The sequence below is a fragment of the Leucoraja erinacea genome, chromosome 6 (assembly GCF_028641065.1).
Source record: "Leucoraja erinacea ecotype New England chromosome 6, Leri_hhj_1, whole genome shotgun sequence".
NCBI classification, from domain to species: Eukaryota; Metazoa; Chordata; class Chondrichthyes; order Rajiformes; family Rajidae; genus Leucoraja; species Leucoraja erinaceus.
This window is the reverse complement of record NC_073382.1, coordinates 43,376,871-43,398,587: the sequence shown is the minus strand read 5'-3', so window position 1 is coordinate 43,398,587 and position 21,717 is coordinate 43,376,871. Positions and strand designations below refer to the sequence as shown.

The 21,717-nt window shown below is 39.5% G+C and overlaps 1 protein-coding gene across 2 annotated transcripts in view; it reads left to right on the top strand.

The window, feature by feature from the left end:
- Positions 1–21,717, top strand: part of nbeaa (neurobeachin a) — a 534,111-nt gene that overhangs the window by 110,374 nt on the left and 402,020 nt on the right. For both annotated transcript variants that reach the window (XM_055636835.1, XM_055636837.1), the window contains exons 14-21: positions 5,335–5,414; positions 5,660–5,722; positions 6,915–7,012; positions 8,905–8,997; positions 12,133–12,241; positions 16,098–16,179; positions 20,040–20,163; positions 21,001–21,193. In XM_055636835.1, the coding sequence (XP_055492810.1) occupies positions 5,335–5,414; positions 5,660–5,722; positions 6,915–7,012; positions 8,905–8,997; positions 12,133–12,241; positions 16,098–16,179; positions 20,040–20,163; positions 21,001–21,193 (842 nt within the window). The remainder of the gene's footprint in view (positions 1–5,334; positions 5,415–5,659; positions 5,723–6,914; positions 7,013–8,904; positions 8,998–12,132; positions 12,242–16,097; positions 16,180–20,039; positions 20,164–21,000; positions 21,194–21,717) is intronic.

Here is a 21,717-nt window from a genome sequence, read left to right as displayed (position 1 = left end):
GAGAGGATAGGGCCGAAGATGTTCTGGTTGCGTTGCTCCTGGGCAAGGCCAAGCTGGTCATTCTCGAGTCACGGCGCTAGGCGGAAGAGGGCTCTGCCCGAGACGGCTGCCTGACCCTTTTCCGGGGTTACGTCCGAGCCCGGATGGTGTTAGAGAGGGATTACGCGCTGTAAGCGGGCACCCTGGGGGATTTCCGTTACTGCTGGGCACCGGGGGGGGGGGGGGGGGGGGGGCAGGTGGGGGGGGGGGGGGGGGGGGAACGCATCCTGGACAACGATTGTAACATAGCAGTATAGTAGGTTAATTTTGTATATTTGTTTGTCGTGTATTATGGTGGTGGGTTCTGATTTGTTTTCTTGTATTGTAAATATTATTTTTAATAATTGAATAATTTTTTTAATAAAAGAATAAATAAATGCAACTTGATCTATATGTGCACAACGAACTTACAATCACAAGTACGTGATGTGTTATCTCTGAGGCATATATTTTGTGCTCACAAAAATTGAAGGTTTAGTTTTTGTCATCAAGTTACAGTGCTCTCCATAATGTTTGGGACAAAGGCCCATCATTTATTTATTTACCTCTGTACTCCACAATTTGAGGTTTGTAATATAAAAATTCACATGTGGTTAAAGTCCACATTGTCAGATTTTATTAAAGGCCATTTTTATACATTTTGGTTTCACCATGTAGAAATTACAGCTGTGGTTATACATATTCCTTCAATTCAGGGCACCACAATGTTTGGGACACATGGCTTCACAGGTGTTTGTAATTGTTCAGGTGTGTTTAATTGCCTCCTTAATGCAGGTATGATGGCTCTTAGCACCTAGCCTTTCCTCCAGTCTTTCCATCACCTTTGGAAACTTTAATTGCTGTTTATCAACAAAAATCAACTGTTTGGAACATAATTGAAAAGAAATAGAGCACTGGTGAGCTTACTAATTGCAAATGGACTGGCAGGCCAAGGAAAACCTCCACAGCTGATGACAGAAGAATTCTCTCTATAACAAAGGAAAATCGATAAACACCTGTCCGATAGATCAGAAACACACTTCAGAAGACAGGTGTGGATTTGTCAATGACCACAGTCCGCAGAAGACTTCATGAACAGCAGTAAAGAGGTTGCACTGCAAGATGCTAACCACTGGTTAGCCGCAAAAATAGGATAGCCAGGTTACAGTTTGGCAAGAAATACATAAAAGAGCAACCGCAGTTCTGCAAAAAACTTCTTGTGGACAGATGAGATGAAGATTAACTTATATCAGTGTGATGGCAAGAGCAAAGTATGGAGGAGAGAAGGAACTGCCAAAGATCCAAAGCATACCACCTCATCTGTGAAACCTAGTGGTGGGGGTGTTATGGCTTGGGCATGTATAGCAGCTGAAGGTACTAACTCGCATATCTTCATTGATGATACAACTGCTGATGTGGTAGCATAATGAATTCTGAAGTGTATAGACACATCCTATCTGCTCAAATTCAAACAAATACCTCCAAACTTTCATTGTACAATTCATTCTACAGCAAGACAATGATCCCAAACATACTGCTAAAGTAACAAAGGAGTTTTTCAAAGCTAAAAAAAGGTAAATTCTTAAGTGGCCAAGTCAATCACCCAATCTGAATCCAATTGAGCATGTCTTTTGTATGCTGAAGAGAAAACTGAAGGGGACTAGCTCCCAAAACAAGCATAAGCTAAAGATGTCTACAATACAGGCCTGGTGAGCATCACCAGAGAAGACATCTAGCGACTGGCGATGTCCATTAATCGCAGACTTCAAGCGGTCATTGCATGCAAAGGATCTGTAACAAAATACTAAACATGACTACTTTCATTTACATGACATTGCTGTGACCCAAACATTATGGTGCCCTGAAATAGGGAGACTATGTATAAACACTGCTGGCATTTCTACATGGTGAAACTAAAATGAATAAAAATGGCCTTAATTAAAATCTGACAATGTGCACTTTAACCACATGTGATTTTTTTTTTTTAAATTCCAAATCTCAAATTGTGGAGTACAGAGGCAAATAAATAAATGATGGATCTTTGTCCCAAATATTATAGAGGTCACTGCAACAATGATTTTTAGTTTAAATGTAAATCGTACATTATCATCATTTAAGGAGATCCCAGTGCCCAAAATATGTTTGTGATTTGATTAGTTTTGTGAATCTGCATTTACCTGCCTTCCCCACCACATGTGTGAATCTCACGAATGTGCTGTGTGTGAGAGATTGATTCAGACTAAATTCACCCAAATTATTTCAGTTTCCAAATACAAAAGCCTGCTAACCATGCCGTCACAGTTAATTATTCTCTAACAGTTTCTCTGTCATTGAAAATTAATAGTGCTGTCCCTTAAGTTCTCATTGAAGTTAACAAAAAGCTACTTGATTTGTATGTGTATGGCAGGTTTACAGTTACAAGCAGCTGATGTGGTATCCTTGAGGCATATTTTTCATGCTCACAGAGGTCACGTCAATAAAGTGTACGATTGGCACATTAAGCTTTTGGTACATGGTTGTTAAGGCTTTTGCTACCCTTGTTTCTTTTTCTCTCATTAATCTATTTCTTTACATATGTATTATGACATTCTACTTTATACTGCGTTTAATGCCTCAATATGATTGGTTATGGAGAAGCATAATTTGTTGCCATGATCATTTAGGTTCTAGTTGACGTTTCATGTATTCACTCATTACTTGTTGGAATATTTGCCCGCCTGCAATGCTGCAGCCTTTTTGGATAATTAGGCTGTCACTGTTGTTTTGTTGGTGTCACTGTTGTTTTGTTGGCAAACATTGATATGACTCCTTTGAAATGTAGTGCAAAGTATGTCTGGTCATGAGTAGTGGCCCAAAGAGTCGTATCTTTTTCTGGTCGCCGCTGGATTTTCAACATTTTGAAATTTTTCGGCGACCTGCTGCGACTATGACGGGTGCCGGAAAGCCGCTGAAAAAAATCACGTAAGTGGGACAGGCCCTTTATTGGCAAGATGGAGATCTTGGTTAAAGTGCAACCAGGAATTTGAGGGCTAGGTATCATTCCAGGAATGTGTACTCACTGCCTTAGAATATTTGCTTTTTTGTTACTGTTTCTGTTAACTTTAATCCTGGGATATATGGCAGTTTTAGATATTTTTTACTGTATACTGTTATGGAATGGTGGTTTCATGGAGTGTAATCCTTAACAAACGCTAGCTTCAAAGCCATAAACACATTTGTTAATACGAAGTTGATATCAATCCTAGTGCTGTTAGTTGGTACAGCAAAATCTGAAATTGATTTTATTTTTACTTTTATCAATGTATTTTGAAGATATAAGGAACTGCAGATGTTGGTTTACAAAAAAAAGGACATCAAGTGTCAATATAATTCATATATGGATATGGATAGATGATGTTTTGAGTCGGGATCCTTCTTCAGAATTAAGTAGGAGTCAGAGAAAGGTCCCAACTCAAAGAATCGTGTATTCATCTTTTCCAGATATCCTGCCTGACCCACTAAGTTATTCCACCACTTTGTGTCTTTCAATGTATTTTGAGATGGACAGTTGTGACTTTCTTAGAATTTATATCCAACTCAAGAGAGTGCGTAAGATGGAACTGCAGATGCTGGTTTAAACTGAAGATAGACACAAAAAGCTGGAGTAACTCAGCGGGACAGGCAGCATCTCTGGAGACCCAAGGGTCTCGACCCGAAACGTCACTCATTCCTTCGCTCCAGAGACGCTGCCTGTCCCGCTGAAATACTCCAGCTTTTTGTGTCTATCTTCAACTCAAGAGAGTTTTTGGAAACCAGTCTTCTAAGCCTATAAATGGCTAATCTTTACACATGATCAGCTGCAGAATGTTAGTTTATCAAAAGGGCAAGAATAGAGAGAATAAACTTGGAAGTGGGCAATAGCATTGTTAATGTTCAATCTGGCATGCTCCCTTTGCACTCTACCTGCAGCCACAATCAGCATTTGCTGCTTCATGGAATTAATCAGCCTGCAGGTCTGGATTCCACAACCCTCCAGAGAGGCAGAGACTGGGCATCTGGCAGTGCATCCTGACGATCATTTAGTAGTTAAAAACATTTAAAAACAAATTCAAATAGATTTAAACATTGAAGAATCAAAACTAAAAACATTATGAAATTAAACTGAAAAATTAAAAAGGCCAAGTAAAATGAAGAAAATTACAGGAACCACTTTCCAGACTGATCCTTTTATGTCAGGGTTGGTGACCTAAATTAATGGTGGCTGGTGAAAAACAGAGACAGAATGAGATGTGTTCCTTATCTCTGCGTACTCGTGGTTTGTGACGAGTCCAGGAGGTGAAAAGCGCTGGCATCTGACTTCAGTGTGACAGTGGTGCAGTTGGTAGAGCTGTTATCTCAACAGCACCAGAGACCTGGATTTGATCCTGACCTTGGATGCTATCTGCGTTGAGTTTGCACATTCTCTCTGTGACTGCATGGGTTTTCTCCGGGTGCTCTGGTTTCCTCCTACACCCAAAAGACATTCAGATTTGTAGGTTAATTGGCCTGTGTAAAATTACCCCTAACATGGGAGTGGATGAGAAAGTGGGATAACATGGAACTAGTGAATCGGTGATCGATGGTTAGCGTTGACTTGGTAGGCTGAAGGGTTCATTTCCATGCTGTATGTCTAAACTAAACTAAATGTACAAGTGTAGAAGTCCGAAATGATCTGACACGGAACTAGAACATTGCTGGTGGTTCTCTGTGGTTGGACATAAGTGTTCCATCGTACATGGTGAAGGTAGTAATCTTGCATTTAGCGCAGCATTAGTAAATTGGACAATTACTTTGTTTATTTCAAAAATAACAATTGGAAAATGGATCAATTGAAATCAAAAGCTTTTGAGATGAAGGAAATTCTGAATCTAAAAGTGTGGCATCTCAGCAGATTTACAAGGGCACCAATTACTGCCATATCAATGCTGAAATAGAAGATATCACATTGTAATATCACAGTATGTGTATCACACAGAAAATATTGCAATATTTTAATGTTTAAGTATGGACCAAATTGACTGCCAACATTTGCAAACAAATAGGATAACCAATAATTATGATTATGCTTATAAAAATAAATAACTTTTCTTGGTCCAGATTGTATTAATTTTACAATTGAAACCTTTAATCTGGTGAGTGTTAATTGTAACAAGTAGTAATTTTTTAGAGTTCTCTTTCTTTGTACAATAGTTTTTTTTTCAAAAGAAAATCTTAAATAAATTAGTGTGTACCCGATTATAATTTTTAGGAACTTGGTTAATGGAATTACGTTGACCAAAATATTATTTTTATTTCAAGATGGTCCTCGTCCAACTCAGAAAGAAATTATTTCATTGCGGGCTTTTATGCTGCTATTTTTGAAGCAACTAATCTTGAAGGTAAGTCGAAATGTTAAAATCGATCTTTGTAAATACTGTTACATTGAAAACAAGAAAGATTACTTTTTTTGAAACAATTCATTATAAATTTTCTATGGTTGTGTGCTAAAAGTTTATATTGTGAAAATATTAGAGGAACATTTTAGATAATAAATGCTGCAATGATCCATGTCAGAGTTAATCTAATAATTTATATTTGACGAAGTCCTTGAAATATAAATAACTTTAACTTAACTTTTGAATAGGATCGTGGTGTCAAGGAAGATGAACTTCAGAGTATTCTGAACTATCTGTTGACCATGCACGAGGTAAGCACATTGTTAAAATAAAATCACATTAATAAAAACGAATAATAATGCCTAGATGGAGTAGATGTGGATGGGATATTTCCTATAGCGTACGAGTCTACTCTCTTATTCTGTGGGTAAAACCTCAGTATAAAAGGACGCACTTTAGAATGGAGATGTGTAGGAATTTCTTTAGTCCGAGTGTGGTTAATCTGTGCAATTCATTACCAAAGACGGTGGAGATCAATAGGTTCTTGATTAGAAACAGCATCAAAGGTCAGCAGGAGAATGGGGTTGAGAGAGAAAGATAGATCAGCCATGACTGAATGCTGGAGCTGACTCGATGGGCTGAATGGCCTAATTCTGCTCCAATGTGTTATGAACGTGAATTAATTGCTAAATTAATCGGATATTCCTTTGAAAATTGGATTTTTATACTTTTTTGTTGGAGTTGTTTAATTTATTTTAAACTCAGCTGACATCGTTGGTGATTTTGATGTAGAAAACTATCTAATTGATGGAGAATTATTTCAAAGGTTGAATAACTTAGGGGGATTTCGGGGTGAGGAAGGGATCAGCGTGTGGCACCTTCTCTAATCAATCAACCAAAGTTATTGTCAAAGCTCATGGAAGGTAGAAGAAGTTTTTCCATATCCCCAGGACTACAGGTGAAGCTGAAACACAACCTTGAGAAGAAGAGGAACTAAGAAAGTAAAATAACTGAACTTCATTCACGTTGTAAATCAATCACAGTTTATTTCAAGTGTTATATTGTATGTTGTAATTACTTGACCATTTATAATGTTCAAGCCCAATTTCACAAAAAGTAAAATATTAGATAATGTTATTTAATATGACTTCAGCCATAAATGTCCTGTAATATTTTAATGTGCAATGTGGATATAAGGACAATTCTAAAAAACATATGTAGATCTCACATTTCTTCAACTTAAGAACAACGCTGAACAAGCAACATCATTTACTATTGCAGATTTGCACTTTTCTAATGGTACCAATGTCAAACTGATAAGTATGGTATTGAAAATTTAGATAGATTGGAACTGCCTGATTGCTGTGCTGTATGTTTTAGCAGCAGGCCATCAATCATTGCCTCCTAGTGTCAAATATAGGGTTTTTATATGTTCTAATACCTGAGGATTGAAGAGTTTTATTTTGTCTGGTATAGTGACTGACTGTTTGTACCATGAAACAGGATGAAAACATTCACGATGTTCTGCAATTGCTGGTTGCATTGATGTCAGAGCACCCTGCATCCATGATCCCTGCTTTTGATCAACGAAATGGAATACGGTGAGTCACTGATGAAAGCAAGAATTCAGGAAAAACATGGAAGCCCAGTTAATGAGAGAGACAAATAAAACAGATCAACTTAAAGGGGGACTTGAGTGAACACAAGGGAGAGAGAAATGGAAGGATGTAATGTGGAGGGATATAAGAACTTAGGAAACAGGTTTAGGTTTATTATTATTATGTGTATTGTGGTACACCAAGGAAACTTTTGTTTTGCATGCTATCCGATCAAATCAGATAATACTGTACAAGGATAAAATCAAGCCAAACTCAGGCACAATAGAGCAAAGGGGAAGATACAGAGTGCAGAATGTAGTTCTCAGTATTGTAGCCAAACTCCAATGTTCACAATTGATGGAATGGGACAGTACTCTAGCTTATGGAAGGACCGTTTAGAAGCATGATAAGACTGAAAACTATTCCTGAGTCTGGTGGTGTGCACTTTCAAGTTTCTGTAATTCTGGAGAAACATGGAAGGCTTGGATAAGAGGGAGGGCAAATATAATAGGTCGACTTAAGAGGGACTTGAATTAACACAAAGGAGAAAGCAAAAGATGGATGTATTGCAGAGGTATGTAAGAACATAAACATTGGGGAGGGAGTATGGCATGTGATTCCTCAAGCCTGTTTGAAAAGATTCAGAAAGATCCTGACAAATCTATTCTTTGTACCAACACCATTCGCTTATCTGCTCACCATATCTTTCAGCATTTAATGGTTTAAAAATCTGCACCAGAATCCAACTTCTGTAGTTTCCTGTGAGTCCAAAAAATATGTCTTTGTTAGCCTTGAATATTTTCAATGTTTCAGCACCTTCTCTGTGCATTTACCTTATCTATTCCTCGCATGATCTTATACCTCTATAAGATCACCCTTCATTCCCCCTCTGCTCCAAGGAATAAAGTCCTAGCCTGCTCCACCTCTCCATATAGCTCAGGCCCTCGGGTCCTGGGAACATCCTCGTAAATGTATTCTGCACCCTTTCCAACCTCTTTCCTATAATGGGGTGACCAAAATGGAACACAGTACTGTAAATGTGGCCTCACCAATTTCTTATACAATTGTAACCACCCCCAACTATACTCAATACTGTGACTGTTGAACCCAATGTCCCAAATGCTTTCTTGACCACCCTATCTATTTGTGATGCCACTTTTAAGGAACTATGTACCAGCACTCTGAGATCCCTCTGCTCTTCATCACTTCCGAAACCCAGTCATTCATGTGTAGGCCTGAGTTTGACTTCCCAAAATGCAATACCTCGCACTTCTCTGTATTAAACTTCATTAACCATTCCTCAGCTCACCTGCCCAACCGATCCAAGATCCTGTTGCAATTTTGATAACCTTCCTCACCACCCACTTTCGTGTCATCTGCAAACTTGTAAGTTCTCATCTAAATCATTTGATGTAATTACCGGAAGAGCTGAGTGATCAGTCCAGTGTTAGTGGAGACACAAGGTGCTGGTTTACAAGAGAAAGTGCTGGAATAATTCAGAGACAGGCAGCATCTGATTTGGAAGACTGATTCCAAACTGAAATGTTGCTCGTCCATGTCCTCTGGAGTCTGAAGAAGGGTCCCGATCTGAAACATTGTCTGTTAATCTTACCAAGATGCTGCCTGACCTGCTGAATTACTCCTGCAGTTTTTTTATTTTTTATTAGTCCAATACTAGTGTTTTTATAGGATCGCTGTATTTCAAAAGAAAAAAATGTAAATCTGCCTTATTTAAGATGTTTTAACTAATACACTTGATCTTGGATAAATTTTTTAATATTTTAAAGTTGGGTGAAAATTTATCCTTATTTTAGTATTTTGCTAGAAAAATATGCGAGTCAGGAATTTTTGAATCATTGTAATGTTAATTAAATTGACATCTATCTCCTTTTCAGGGTTATTTACAAATTGCTGGCATCTAAAAGTGAAAGCATCCGTGTCCAAGCGCTAAAGGTTCTGGGATACTTCCTCAAGCATCTTGGTCATAAGTAGGTTGAGTGACATTAAATATAATGCATTTTTGATTTCTTTAAAGTAAATTCATTCTCATATTTCCATATTCTTGAGCTGCAGGATTCATTTGGAGTGTAAAAGCACGTGAGTTATTCATCTTCAGTGGGATTGATTGGGATAAAGTAATGAGCATTTAAATTATGTTTTAGTTTACACTACATTTTCATTATTCCTGATTTATTATCCATGTACTCGCGATGTTTGGTTGAATTGATTGAAAGAAACACCATGGAAACAGCCCTTAGGTCCACCGAGTCCACGCCGACCATCAATCATCTGTTGACACTAGTTCTATGTCATCCCACTTTATTATTCACTCCCTACACACTTGGGGACAATGTACAGAGGCCAATTAACTTACAAATCTGCACGTCTCTAAGATGTGAGAGGAAACTGGAGGAAACCCACGCGATCACGGGAAGAAAAACAAACTCCACACAGACAACACCCGAGGTCAGGGTTGTACCAATGTTTCTGGTGCTGTAAGGCAGCAGCTCTACCAGCTGCACCACCATTATGTTGCACATAATACATGGTTTCTAATTAATCCTGTTTGCCAAGAGATGGATTGCATCTGATGTCTTGTGCTGATAACTTGTAAAATATCGATAGGTGGCGAGTGATGAGGCCGAGATGTGGTTGGCAGCACCAAGGGTCAAATATGTGGCTAAGTTCGTGGCCAAAGTCGGCATGTGGAGACTAGGGTGGGTGCGCAAACAAATGTGAAAATAGTGACAATGTAGTTAGGGAGAAATATTACGCAGTGAAGGATAGGCATGTTGGACTGGAATAAGGATAATCATCAGCAAGTTAACAAAACTGTTAAAATCTAAACTCGCAAAAAAAAATGATCATACAGGTTGACAATTCTGCAAACTTCGTGTGTACATTCCTCTAGGGTTGGCTATTTTCTATAGATTCTTTTCTGAAGTTCAGAGTTTGATATTCCAAAGATTTCTGCCAACACTGCACAGTGGCACAGTGGTAGAGCTGCTGCCTTACAGTGCCAGAGACCCGGGTTCGATCTTGATCTCGGGTGTTATTTGTATGGAATTTGTACATTCTACTTTTGACCGCATTGATTTTCCCCAGATACTTTGGTTTTAACATACATCTAAAAGACGTGCAGATGTGTAGGTTCTGTAAATTAACCCCAGTGCGTAGGATAGAACTAGTGTACGGATGATCGTTTGTCCGCGCAGACTCGGTGGGTTGAGGGGCCTGTTTCAACTCTGTATCTATAAACTGAACTAAGCTACAGAAATTATTTCAATATCATTTTTACTTTGGTGGGATTCAAATTTCTACAATCTGGACAATTCTCAAATGAACCTCATACAATTAAAAGCAGCGCACAATACCTTGCATAGCCATCGCAGAAGCGTGTTACCGCAAACAGGGATACTCCCTATGGCAGATGTCTAGTAACAATGCTAATGATGGCCGCCATGATATGAAACTGAGACACCAACTGAATGAATATCCTCGTGAGTAAATGGCGGAAAAAACTATTATTTATTGTGTAGATAAAACTATGAGGCATATTTAGGGGAGACAGTTAATACCTTCTTCCCAGGATGGAAATATCAAATACTAGAGGGCATAGATTTAAGGTGGAGAAAGGCAAAGTATAAAGGAGATGTGCGGGCCATGTTTTTTTTTCATAGAGGATGGTGAGTACCTGGAATGCATGGCTAGAGTTGGTATTGAAGTAGGTACAAGAGTGGCATTTAAGAGGCTAATTGATAGACATGGGGATATACAGGGAATAGAGGGAAATGGATTATGTCCAGGCAGATAAGAGTTGGTCAGCATCATGTTCGGCACAGACATCGTGGGCCGAAAGGCCTGTTCTTGTGCTGTACTGTTCTATGTTCTTTGGTGCACTGTGGTCCTCTGAAGAAGGATTTTGCAGCCAGAAATTAGTTGTGTAGCTGCCACGACGTCATAAGTAAAAGGAGTAGAATTAGGCCATTTAGCCCATCAAGTCTACTCCGCCATTCAATCATGGCTGATATATCACTCCCTCCTAACCCCATTCACCTGCCTTCTCCCCATAACCTCCAACACCTATACTAATCAAGAATCTATCTATGTGTTTAAGAAGGAACTGCAGATGCTGGAGAATCGAAGGTTACATAGTCTGAAGAAGGGTTTCGGCCCGAAACTTGTTGCCTATTTCCTTCGCTCCATAGATGCTGCTGCACCCGCTGAGTTTCTCCAGTGGTGTAACCTAAAATCTTCTATCTCTGCCTTAAAAAATCACTGACTTGGCCTCCACAGCCTTCTGTGGCAAAAAATTCTACATTCACCACCCTTAATTAAGTCACTTAATGTCAACAGAGTATTCCTTTAAGTAGTGAGAACAGTAATAAACTAATAAGATTGGTCGAAATTTGGAGCCTTGTACAATGTTTGTAGTTTGGAGCCTTAACTTCCTTTGTTGGGAAGGCAACAATGGGCATTATACAATAATGACATGATCATTTGCCCACCTGACACTGGGCAAAGGTCAAGCTTGTTTAGTTTACGTGGAGCACAGAACACAGCTTTCATAATTCTAACTCGAAACCTTTGCCAGTATACCTCAGACCAAATTAAAATGGGTATTATCCAATTTCTGGCCACCTGAATATTTGAAATGACTGATTGTCCCGATTAGAGAACCAGTGGTGATTAGTGAATTCTAGTTTTGGGTTAAGAGAAAAAATGTATCATAGTCATATAGCATGGAAACAAGCCATTTGTCCCAACTTGCCCATAACGATCAAGATGCCCCATCTACACTAATCCCACCTGCCCCGTGTTTGGCCCACATCCCTCGAAATGTTAAATGGGTAAAAGAGAAGCCAGAAACTGGAACGGATTGGCATTGCAAATGGAAGACAATTTTTTATTGTTAGTGTTATGATTGTGAAGGCAGAGGAGATTAGTTTTACTTGGCATCAAGTTCGCCGTTGACATTGTGGACTGAAGGGTCTGTTCCTGTGCTGAACTGTTCTAGGTTTTAGAAGCCCTCCCCCTCAGCATAAAACTCTATATTCAATAACATGTCTTACAAGAGAGTCAATGTTCACTGCTATTTTTGTCATGTTTGGTGACTCTTTCAGAAGGAAAGTGGAGATCATGCACACCCACAGCCTGTTCACCTTGCTTGGGGAAAGACTAATGCTTCACGCCAATACTCTGACTATAACAACATACAACACACTTTATGAGGTAAGACCTCGAACAAGAGAGTACTTGAAGTACTGTAACTGATCAGAGAAGTATATATTGTGTATATTACAATTTAAAACTGAATTTACTGCTTTAATTTCTCATACAATGCAATCTATGAATAACCTCACTGCTTGAGATTCTTTATTGCATTTTTGAATGTATCCTGTGGGAAATAAGTGGAACTTCCTCAGGTTGAAGTATTTTTACTCAATATCTTTTGTCTACATTAATTGCAAAAAGTTGTTTTTAATAACCTGATTAGAACCTGTCCACTGATGTGGAACCTGTCCCTTGTATTTGGTGTGTTTTAATTATATTTCATGCGTTTAAATATTTGATTTTATTGCATTCAGTTAGTAAAGATAATGAAGCTAAAACTTATATTCCCTGAATTGCCATGTATGCCACTTGATTTTGAATCTACCTCCCTCCCCAAGTGCATGGGAAGGGTTAGCTGGATTCTTCCAATGCAAACTTCAAGATCCCCACTCCTGTCTCACTTGTGACGAGTTGCACTTTCCAATCCAAACCCTGTGCATTCACTATATTTAGAGTACCATAGAGTTATACAGTACGGAAACAGGCCCTTCAGCCCAACGTCCATGCCAACCAAGATGCCCGATCTAAGTTAGTCCCATTTGCCTGCATTGGCCCATATCCCTCAAAATCTTTCCTATCCATGTATGTGTCCAAGGGAAAAAGTTGTGACACTAAAGACCTCCAGCTAATTGAAAGCAGTTGTGGCCTTTGATTCCATACATACCTGGCCATAAGACCTCCAGCTAACCATTGACCCTTTTCCTCCTATCCAATTTATTTTTAAATGCATTGTTGGGAGCTCATTCCACCCGCCACCACCTTTGAAGAAGTTCCCCCCTCATTAGTCTCCAATTCTGAAGTCATGTCCTCTTGTTTGAATCTTCCCTATTCTCAAAGGGAAAAGCTTGTCCACATCAACTCTCTGTCTATCCCTCTCATCATTTTAAAGACCTCTATCAGGTCCCCCCTTAACCTTCTGCGCTCCAGAGAATAATAGTCCTCATAGTCTCCAACATGTCCCACATGTAACAGCAACTGATCATTACATGATTAGTCTGAAGAAGGGTCCCAACATTACCCATCCTTTTTCGTCAGAAATTCTCCATGACCTGCTGAGTTACTCCAGGACTTTTGTTTAACTTCAGAATAAACCAGCATCTGCAGTTTCTTTTACACATGCTTTAATTAGTCATTAAATTCACAAATCAGCAATTTAGAAATTCTAATTAAGACTTCGCCAAGATAATAAACTAATTTTTAGGTGTTAATTTTAGTTACACATTTTGCTCTGATTTGTCATTTCATGGGTCCCCAATAATATTAAGGAAAAAAGTTACTTGTATCTTCCCATCTTCCTGTGATTTCATAAGTTTTGCTTCCTCATTTTCAAACTGGAGATTTGGATTATTGTGTTGGTGTCTTGTATTATTCATGTTTTTTTTCTTTAAAATATCATTAAAATATCGCTCCTTCAGTTTGTTTAATTCTCAACAATCACCAACTTCTGATTTCTGCAGAAACAAGGAACTGCAGATGCTGGTTTACAAAATAAAGACATAAAATGCTGGAGTAACTCGGCGGGTGAGACAGCATCCCTGGAGAACATGGATAGGTCATGTTTTTGTCAGAAGAAATGTTCCGGCCCGAAACATCTCCTGTTCATGTTCTCCAGAGATGCTGCCTGACCCGCTGAGTTACTCCAGCACTTTGTGTCTTTTACTGGTTTCTGCACTCTGGAATGCAAAGACAAAACTAGTTTTACTGTTGCTGCCTCAGCTGACAGTAATTATGAAGTAATTAGTTCTAGCTGACTACCAAATTAACTGAGAAACTCCAATTGGCAGGCACCTTGTTTACTGCAGTAACAGTAACTGAATTCCTTTACAGCTACTAAAAATTCCCAATGCACAACTTAACTGAATTTTAAAAATGAGTTTCCCCTTAATTAAACTCTGTGGACGCACATGCATCAGTTCATTTTTCCATTGTTACTTGCACTCTTGATGATATACTTTGCAACAGCATTCCTTGTGGAAGGTCAAGGTGTTTCTAATGGCAAACAAGGGAAGAATCAAACAAAATTGCAGATGCTGGAAATGTAAAATAAAAACAGTAAATGCTGAAAATCTTCATAGTATGTGTTCTCAGACCCCGACTATACTCCTTATACACTCATGACTGTATGGCCAAATTAATCTCTAATTCCATCTAGAAGTCTGCAAACGACACAGTTATGGTCGGTTGAATCACAAACATTGCCTAGATGGAGTACAGGAAGGATGAAGAGAAATTAGTAATATGGTGTCAGGACGATAACCTGTCCCTTAGTGTCGCAAGATGAAGGAGCTAGTTACTGACTTCAGGAAGCATGATGGAGTACATGGCCCAATCAGCAATAATGGTTGAGAGCTTCATGTTCCTTGCCGTTAATATCATCAATGATCTTTCATGGACCAACCACATTGATGTGACAGCCAAGAAGGCAGATCAACGCCTCCACTTCCTGAGGAGACTGAGGGAATTTGGCATGTCTCCAGGGACTCTTACAAACTTCTACAAATGTACCATAGGAAGTATACTGTCACGTTGCACCGCAACTTGGTTTGAGAACAACTCTGCCCAAGATCACAAGAACTTGTAGGCATTTGTCGATGTTGCCCAGTCCAGCACACAGACCAAACTCCCACCATTGAGTCCCATCTCCACTTCATACTGTCTCGGAAATGCAGCCGATATAATTGTAAGCAGTAGTTTTCAGAACTAAGGATAACCGGTCGGTAATGTTAATGTCCGCTGAGCTTCACAGTCGTGTATCTCTGGCTTCTTAAAAGTTGTCTCCACTCCTTCTCCCCACTTCTTCCCCTTCTCCCTCCTCCTCTCCTCCCCCCCCCCCCCCCCCCCCCCCCCCCCCACTGTCCCCCTCTTTTAAAGGACTTACGAAAGGAATAGGGTTAAGATTTCAGATTGAAGTCCCTTTAGAGGGTCTGAAATGCTAACTATTTCTCTTCCCAAACATGTGGCCTAACCTATTCATTATTTCTGGCATTTTCTGCTAGATTTATAGCAACCTTAACAACACACATGCATGCTCAAGATCCTGCTATCAAATTTCTTTCATATCCTCAGTATTATTCACTTCACAAATTTTGGTACAGTTATAGAATACAATCTATCAGAACACAATGGTGGAATCTTGAACATTAAAGTCATACAGCATGGAAACAGACCCTTTAGTCCAGCTCGCTGTACATTCGCCTAGTCTATTCCTCTCATGATTTTATACACCTCTGTAAGGTTATCCCTCAGTCTTCTGCGCTCCAAGGAATAAAGTCATATAGCCTTGTCCCACGGTACGAGTTCATTCCAAGAGCTCTCCCAAGTTTATAAAAAATCAAACTCGTGGTAAGCACGGAGAATGAACGTAGCGGGTATGTCGGAGCTCGGGGACGTCTCGGGCTCGTAACGCTAACGGCAGGTATTCGGGAAGACTCGCTAACGGCAGGTAAGGACGGGAAGACTCGTGAAGATTTTTCAACATGTTGAAAAATGTCCACGAGAGCCCGAGTACCAACGAGTGGCCATTACCGTAAATCTCCGAGTTCGAATTAAGGCAAACTCGGGAGAGCTCTTGGAATGAACTCGTACCGTGGGACAGGGCTTTTAGTCTGTCCAACCTCTCTCTATAGCTCAGGCTCTCAAGTCCTGCTATAATAGTTTAAAAATGATCTGCATTCATTCTAGCTCCAGTGTTCAAAGCTGTAATCATTACTGTGCAAAAATAAGCATCATATCTTTCAATTTTATTTTTATATAGATTTTAACTGAACAAGTGTGCACTCAAGTTGTTCACAAGCCTCATCTGGAACCAGACTCAGCAGTAAAGATTCAAAATCCAAGTAGGTTGACATATTTCTTTACATCAGTTGGTGCTATCCATTGGAGGTATTTCTGGTGCCGTTGCAAAGCACCATTGACAGAAGCTTGGAAGGGATCTGGGAAATTAAATAAAAGGGAACACTGCAAAGGTAGTGATAACTCCTCTTGCGAGATGTGGGAGATCAGGGTGGAGAACAGTGCCCTGACAACTTGGTCTGCAGGATTGTGTTCAGTTGCAGCACCTCTCTGACCACAGTGTCAGTTGGACTCTGAGGAAGCATAAAGAAAGCAGTTTAAAGGGTAAGATGATTAGAGATATGGTCACACCAAAGGTTGAGCCTTGGATGATTCCAGGATCCAGAAACTCCAGGAGATTCCCGTGGTTGCTTCCATCTCAAACAAATATATTGCCACAAAATGCTGGAGTAACTCAGCGGGACAGGCGCCATCTCTGGAGAGAAGGAATGGGCAACGTTTTGGGTCAAGTCCCTTACATCGACGTCTCGACCCGAAACGTCGGCCATTCCTTCTCTCCAGAGATGCTGTCTGTCCCGCTGTTACTCCAGCATTTTGTGTCTACTTTTGATTTAAACCAGCATCTGCAGTTCTTTCCTACACACACTGTCTGTGATACTATTGGGGGAGATGACCTCTCAGGGGAAAGCAACTAGCACAACAACTGGCTTTGTTGTATGACGTGGAGGGTCAAAGAGTAAGTGAGAGTTTATGCGGTTCCTCAAGAGGTCATGATAGGGGACTCTGCAGTCCGGAGCGCAGTTCGGATTTCCATGGCAAAGGGTAAGATGGTATGTTTATTTCCCTTGTGCCAGGAACAAGGATGTCAATCAGTGTGCACATAACATTCTGAAAAGTGAGCCTGTGAATTTACCCCGAGTTCCCAGTTGCCTATCTCTTTCATTCTCCGCCCCATTCCTAATCTGTCAACACAAGGAACTGCAAATGCTGATTTATAAAAAGAAGATGCAAAGTGCTGGAGTAACTCAGTGGGTCAGGCAGCATGGATAGGTGATGTTTTGTGTCGGGACTGAAGAAGCGTCCTGACCCGAAACATGGCCTGTCCTTTCCCTCCATAGATGTGGCTGACCCGCTGAGTTACTCCAGCACTTTGTGTCAGACCTATCTATCTGTGGCCTTCTATTAGGCCTGATATATAAGCTTGAGATATAACACTCTGCACTCCATCTGGGTACACTGCAGCCGTGCGGACTATATATGGATTTCCATGCTGTTGCTGGGCTGCAGGCAGCGGTCCTTTTGCCAGCTGGAATTTTGCCACATTAAGCCAAAGAATAACGTGTTCTAGTTAACACCTTGATATTTATTTTGTGAATCTTAGCTTGATACAGTGTCCATTTAAAAACCATCAATAGCATTTAAAATCTTTTAAAATAATATCATTATTGCATTGAGATAGGCTTGCACTAAATTTGTTAATATCAACTTTAATCTAAAGAATTGCAGGAAGAGGGGGCTGCACATTGGCGTAACAGAAGAGCTGTTGCCTTACATTGCCAGAGACCTTGGTTTGATCCTGACCACGGGTGCTGTGCAGAGTTTGTACATTCTCCCTGTGACCCTGGGACCCACACTCCAAAGAAGTACAGCTTTGTAGGTTACTTGGTTTTGGTAAAAATTGTAAATTGTTCCTACTGTGTAGGATAGTGTTATTATACGGGTGATCACAGGTCGGTGCGGACTCAGTGGGCCAAAAGGCCTTTTTGCGCTGTATCTAAAGTAGACACTAAAAGTCTAAAGTAAACTCTAAAAAATGAGCTTTAAAATGCATCTCCAAATTATCTGGTCCTTAAGAGCAACTCACCTCTGCAGGTATTGTCTGCCACGTGGGAACTCGATTTGCAGACACATTTCTGTCTTGCGAACTGATTAGGTTATGAACAGTTCACAAGATTGGAACCATGCTGTAACTCAGGGAGAACGTGTGACTTGTTATCTAAGTTTCCACTACTGATGAGGGGCGTTTGAACTGAAACCTTTACTCCGTTTCGCCTTGCACAGATCCTCCCTGAATATATTCAGCATTTTCTTTCTTTATTTCAGATTTCAAGTACCTGCACTTTATTGATTTTCAAGTGGTGTTCTCATGTGTTTGCTACTTCAGTCCTTCTAGATGGTAGAGTTAGTAACTGCAGAGTTGGCAGGTATAAAGGTGGTGGACAGTATATCAATCATGCAGTCTGCTTTGTCCTGGGATGGTGTGGTGCTCAAATATCGAGCAAAAGATGGAGCTAGTCATACATTTGTACACATCCCAGAAAATAGCAAGACAGATAGATAAAGTGCTTATTAATAGCTGACATTGAATGTGGCAATCGGTAGCACTGATTGTAAAAGTGGTGCCAATGGATTTTATTGATTGTAAAGGTGGTGGCAGTGGGTGGGATTGATTGTAAAGGAGATGAAGGCAGAACTATTCATCACATTTTAAATATACAGTATACCTGTTTATACTCTTAGTGTGGCATAGATACAGGACAATGGATCAAGAAGGGGAAAGTTTAAAGATGTGGAATGGCTGGAAGTAGATCAAAGCATTTGACTGCCCAGCTGGCTATCGTGAAGCAAAGTGGATGTGGGTGTGGAGTAAGAATTGTTGCACAAGAGAGCAAACTTGCGTGATTAGACTTCCTGACAGGGCTGGGGAAGATCAGATGGGTTAGTAATTCTGACCTGGATTATAGCAATGCACTTTCAAAGATTCTAATTGAGGCTAGAGGGTTGAGGGGTCGCTGAGAGCCATTAGGGGACAAGGCAATGTCTGAGTGAGACTTTCAGTTAGGGTATGGCTGTCAATTTGGTTGGGTTGGTTATGCTTGATGTTATGCTAGGTTGATAATGTGACATCAACCAAAACAGTGTTGACATAATTAAGAGTGGGAAAGAGAGTCAAGAGTGTTTAATTGTCATATGTAAAGGGCATGGAACAATTAAATTCATACGTTCTGCAGCTTAATGCAGTGACACACAGATAAATAAATAATCAATAAGATGAGAGTTGCAAATGCAGATTAACCGAGGTATGAGCATAATTTAAAAATTTCCTCAACCAACGAAAATGTTCATTCTTGATCCGGTTGCTGCATTCTAATTATTAAACTGCCTTTGTCTTGCCTCGTATAAGATGTGCTGGATTCGGGTACGTATGGGTTATGTTTATTTTCAGCTTTTGTGTTTTTTGGGTAGTGTCTGTAGATCCTTATTTCTGGCAAGTGGTTCATAGAAAACCCAAGACAACATTGCAGATTGCAGTGCACAGGTGAAGGAAACTAAAAACGAAAGAAATTATTTTTTTTGCTGCAAATGACACTGGAGATCTGGTTCATTTTACTCCTCCCACTGGTATTGTCTTTGCTCCAGCATTATTAAAGGAGATCCTTAGTTGTTTTCAGGTGAAAGGATAGGGAGTTCTGCTTATAACATTGAGATGTTTTGAGACCCAAGGAACTGCAGATGCTACAAGCTTGGAGCACAGCACGAAGTGCTGGATGAACACCATGAATCAGGTATCATCTATGAAGGGAATGAACAGATGACATTTTGAGTCAGGACCTTCTTCAAATTCCATTACTTAAAGTCTTCGGTAACAAAGTCTAAAGAAGGGTCTTCCTTTCTTATTAATTCCATCCAGTGATACTGCCTGACCCGCAGAGTACTATATTTTACAGATGCAGGCCACTGATCCATTTTAAATTGGGTCTAACCTCAAATGGTACAGCACATGCAGATTCCTTCCCTGGACGTACATTCTGCTCAATGCTTGCCATTTCACGCAGGTGTATATCACCTCTTGAATATATATGCTTGCAATTTAATCTCCAACTTCTAACATCCTTTTTTTTAGTGATTCTCAAGGTGGTTGCCACTTTGTTGAAGAATTCAACCCCAAGCACCGAACTGATGGAAGTTCGGCGACTGTTTTTATCAGATATGATAAAGCTGTTCAGTAATAGCCGGGAAAATAGAAGGTATGCACCATTTATGGATACACGCTTACTTCTATCTCTGATGTGTTCATTTCAATTGCTTGCATGACAAACAAACTGTTACAGCTATCCTGAGACTAATTTATGTGGATTTTGTATGATTTCAAGCATTTTTTGTTTGGAATAAATATATTTTTTTCAATATTTCCATATTTTGTTGATCACTTTTACTTTCTGTTTCTATTAATTCTGCATTTCCCTTCCATAAAGCAACAACATGGACTGGGTTTAGATAGTTTGTTTCTGTGTCACACGTTATGTATTTCTACTTGTCATAGACAAACAATAGAAATAAAAGAATATACAAAAAGTAATTTCTAGGCAACATTGATGCCCGTATTGTGGTATTGTACACAAAAAAGATGCCGGTATGTACAATTAATAAACATACGTGTCACATGGCCAGAAAAGGTAATAATGATGTAACGTCACAAAAAAGCACTGCCTCTATTTATAGTTTCATAAAAAGTTACCGGATATTGTTTCTGTAGATAGTTCAACAATATTATTAAAGTTAAGCAAGGCAATTTTTTTCCCCACTGCTTTATTAAAAGACTAGAGAGTGTTTTAATTGCTGAAGCAGAACATCTGAAGTTGAAGCAGAACGTCTGGAAGATATGTTTACTGCCCACACATGTTAAATTTCAAGACACACTGATAGGTGAAATGTGTTGTAATTTACAAGATATTCTTTTCATATATGTAACAACTTAATTGCTTGTATGAGCTAATCGTGCTGATAACGTAACATCATAGTGGGCCACATTTTGTTGCCAATTTCTTTTCTCATGGTGCCCATTTTGTGTTTTTTTTTTTCAGATGCCTCTTGCAGTGTTCAGTCTGGCAAGACTGGATGTTCTCTCTTGGATATATAAATCCAAAGTGTTCAGATGAACAGAAAATTACTGAGATGGTGTACAACATTTTCCGTATCCTTCTATACCATGCCATTAAATATGAGTGGGGCGGCTGGCGTGTTTGGGTCGATACTCTGTCAATAGCACATTCCAAGGTAGGGTTTGTTCACTCATAGATTTTACCTCAGTGGTTAATGTCAGTTGTAACTAAAAAATACATCTGTTTATATCCTTTTCTAAGTGCAGTTTGTTATCATCATCATCATCATCATCATCATCATTATCATTATCAGTTAAATAATAAAAGTTGCAGGATTAGTGTCTCGGAGTCTTGTCTTCACTAGAACAGGAATCAATTTTATTTTATCTTTTCCTCTTTAATCTGATTTGGACCCATCAGGCTGAAATTGCTACCAAGAGCAATCTGCTACTCAAAGCTCTATATTGTGCTAAGACTTTGATGATAAGGAATGGCCAGAAAAAAGTTTCACACACAGAAATGACTTCACAAAGGTCCTATTCACAAAATAGCTTCAACTAAATGACAAAGTCTTGTCCCCAGATTATTTATCTGTCATAGTTGTGAAGCTTTGGGAATAGTTCTGAATGTCAGTGGCATTCAAAAGTCTTCAAATATATTAGTCAACAGTCAAGAATGTATTATTGTCATATCTCCTGA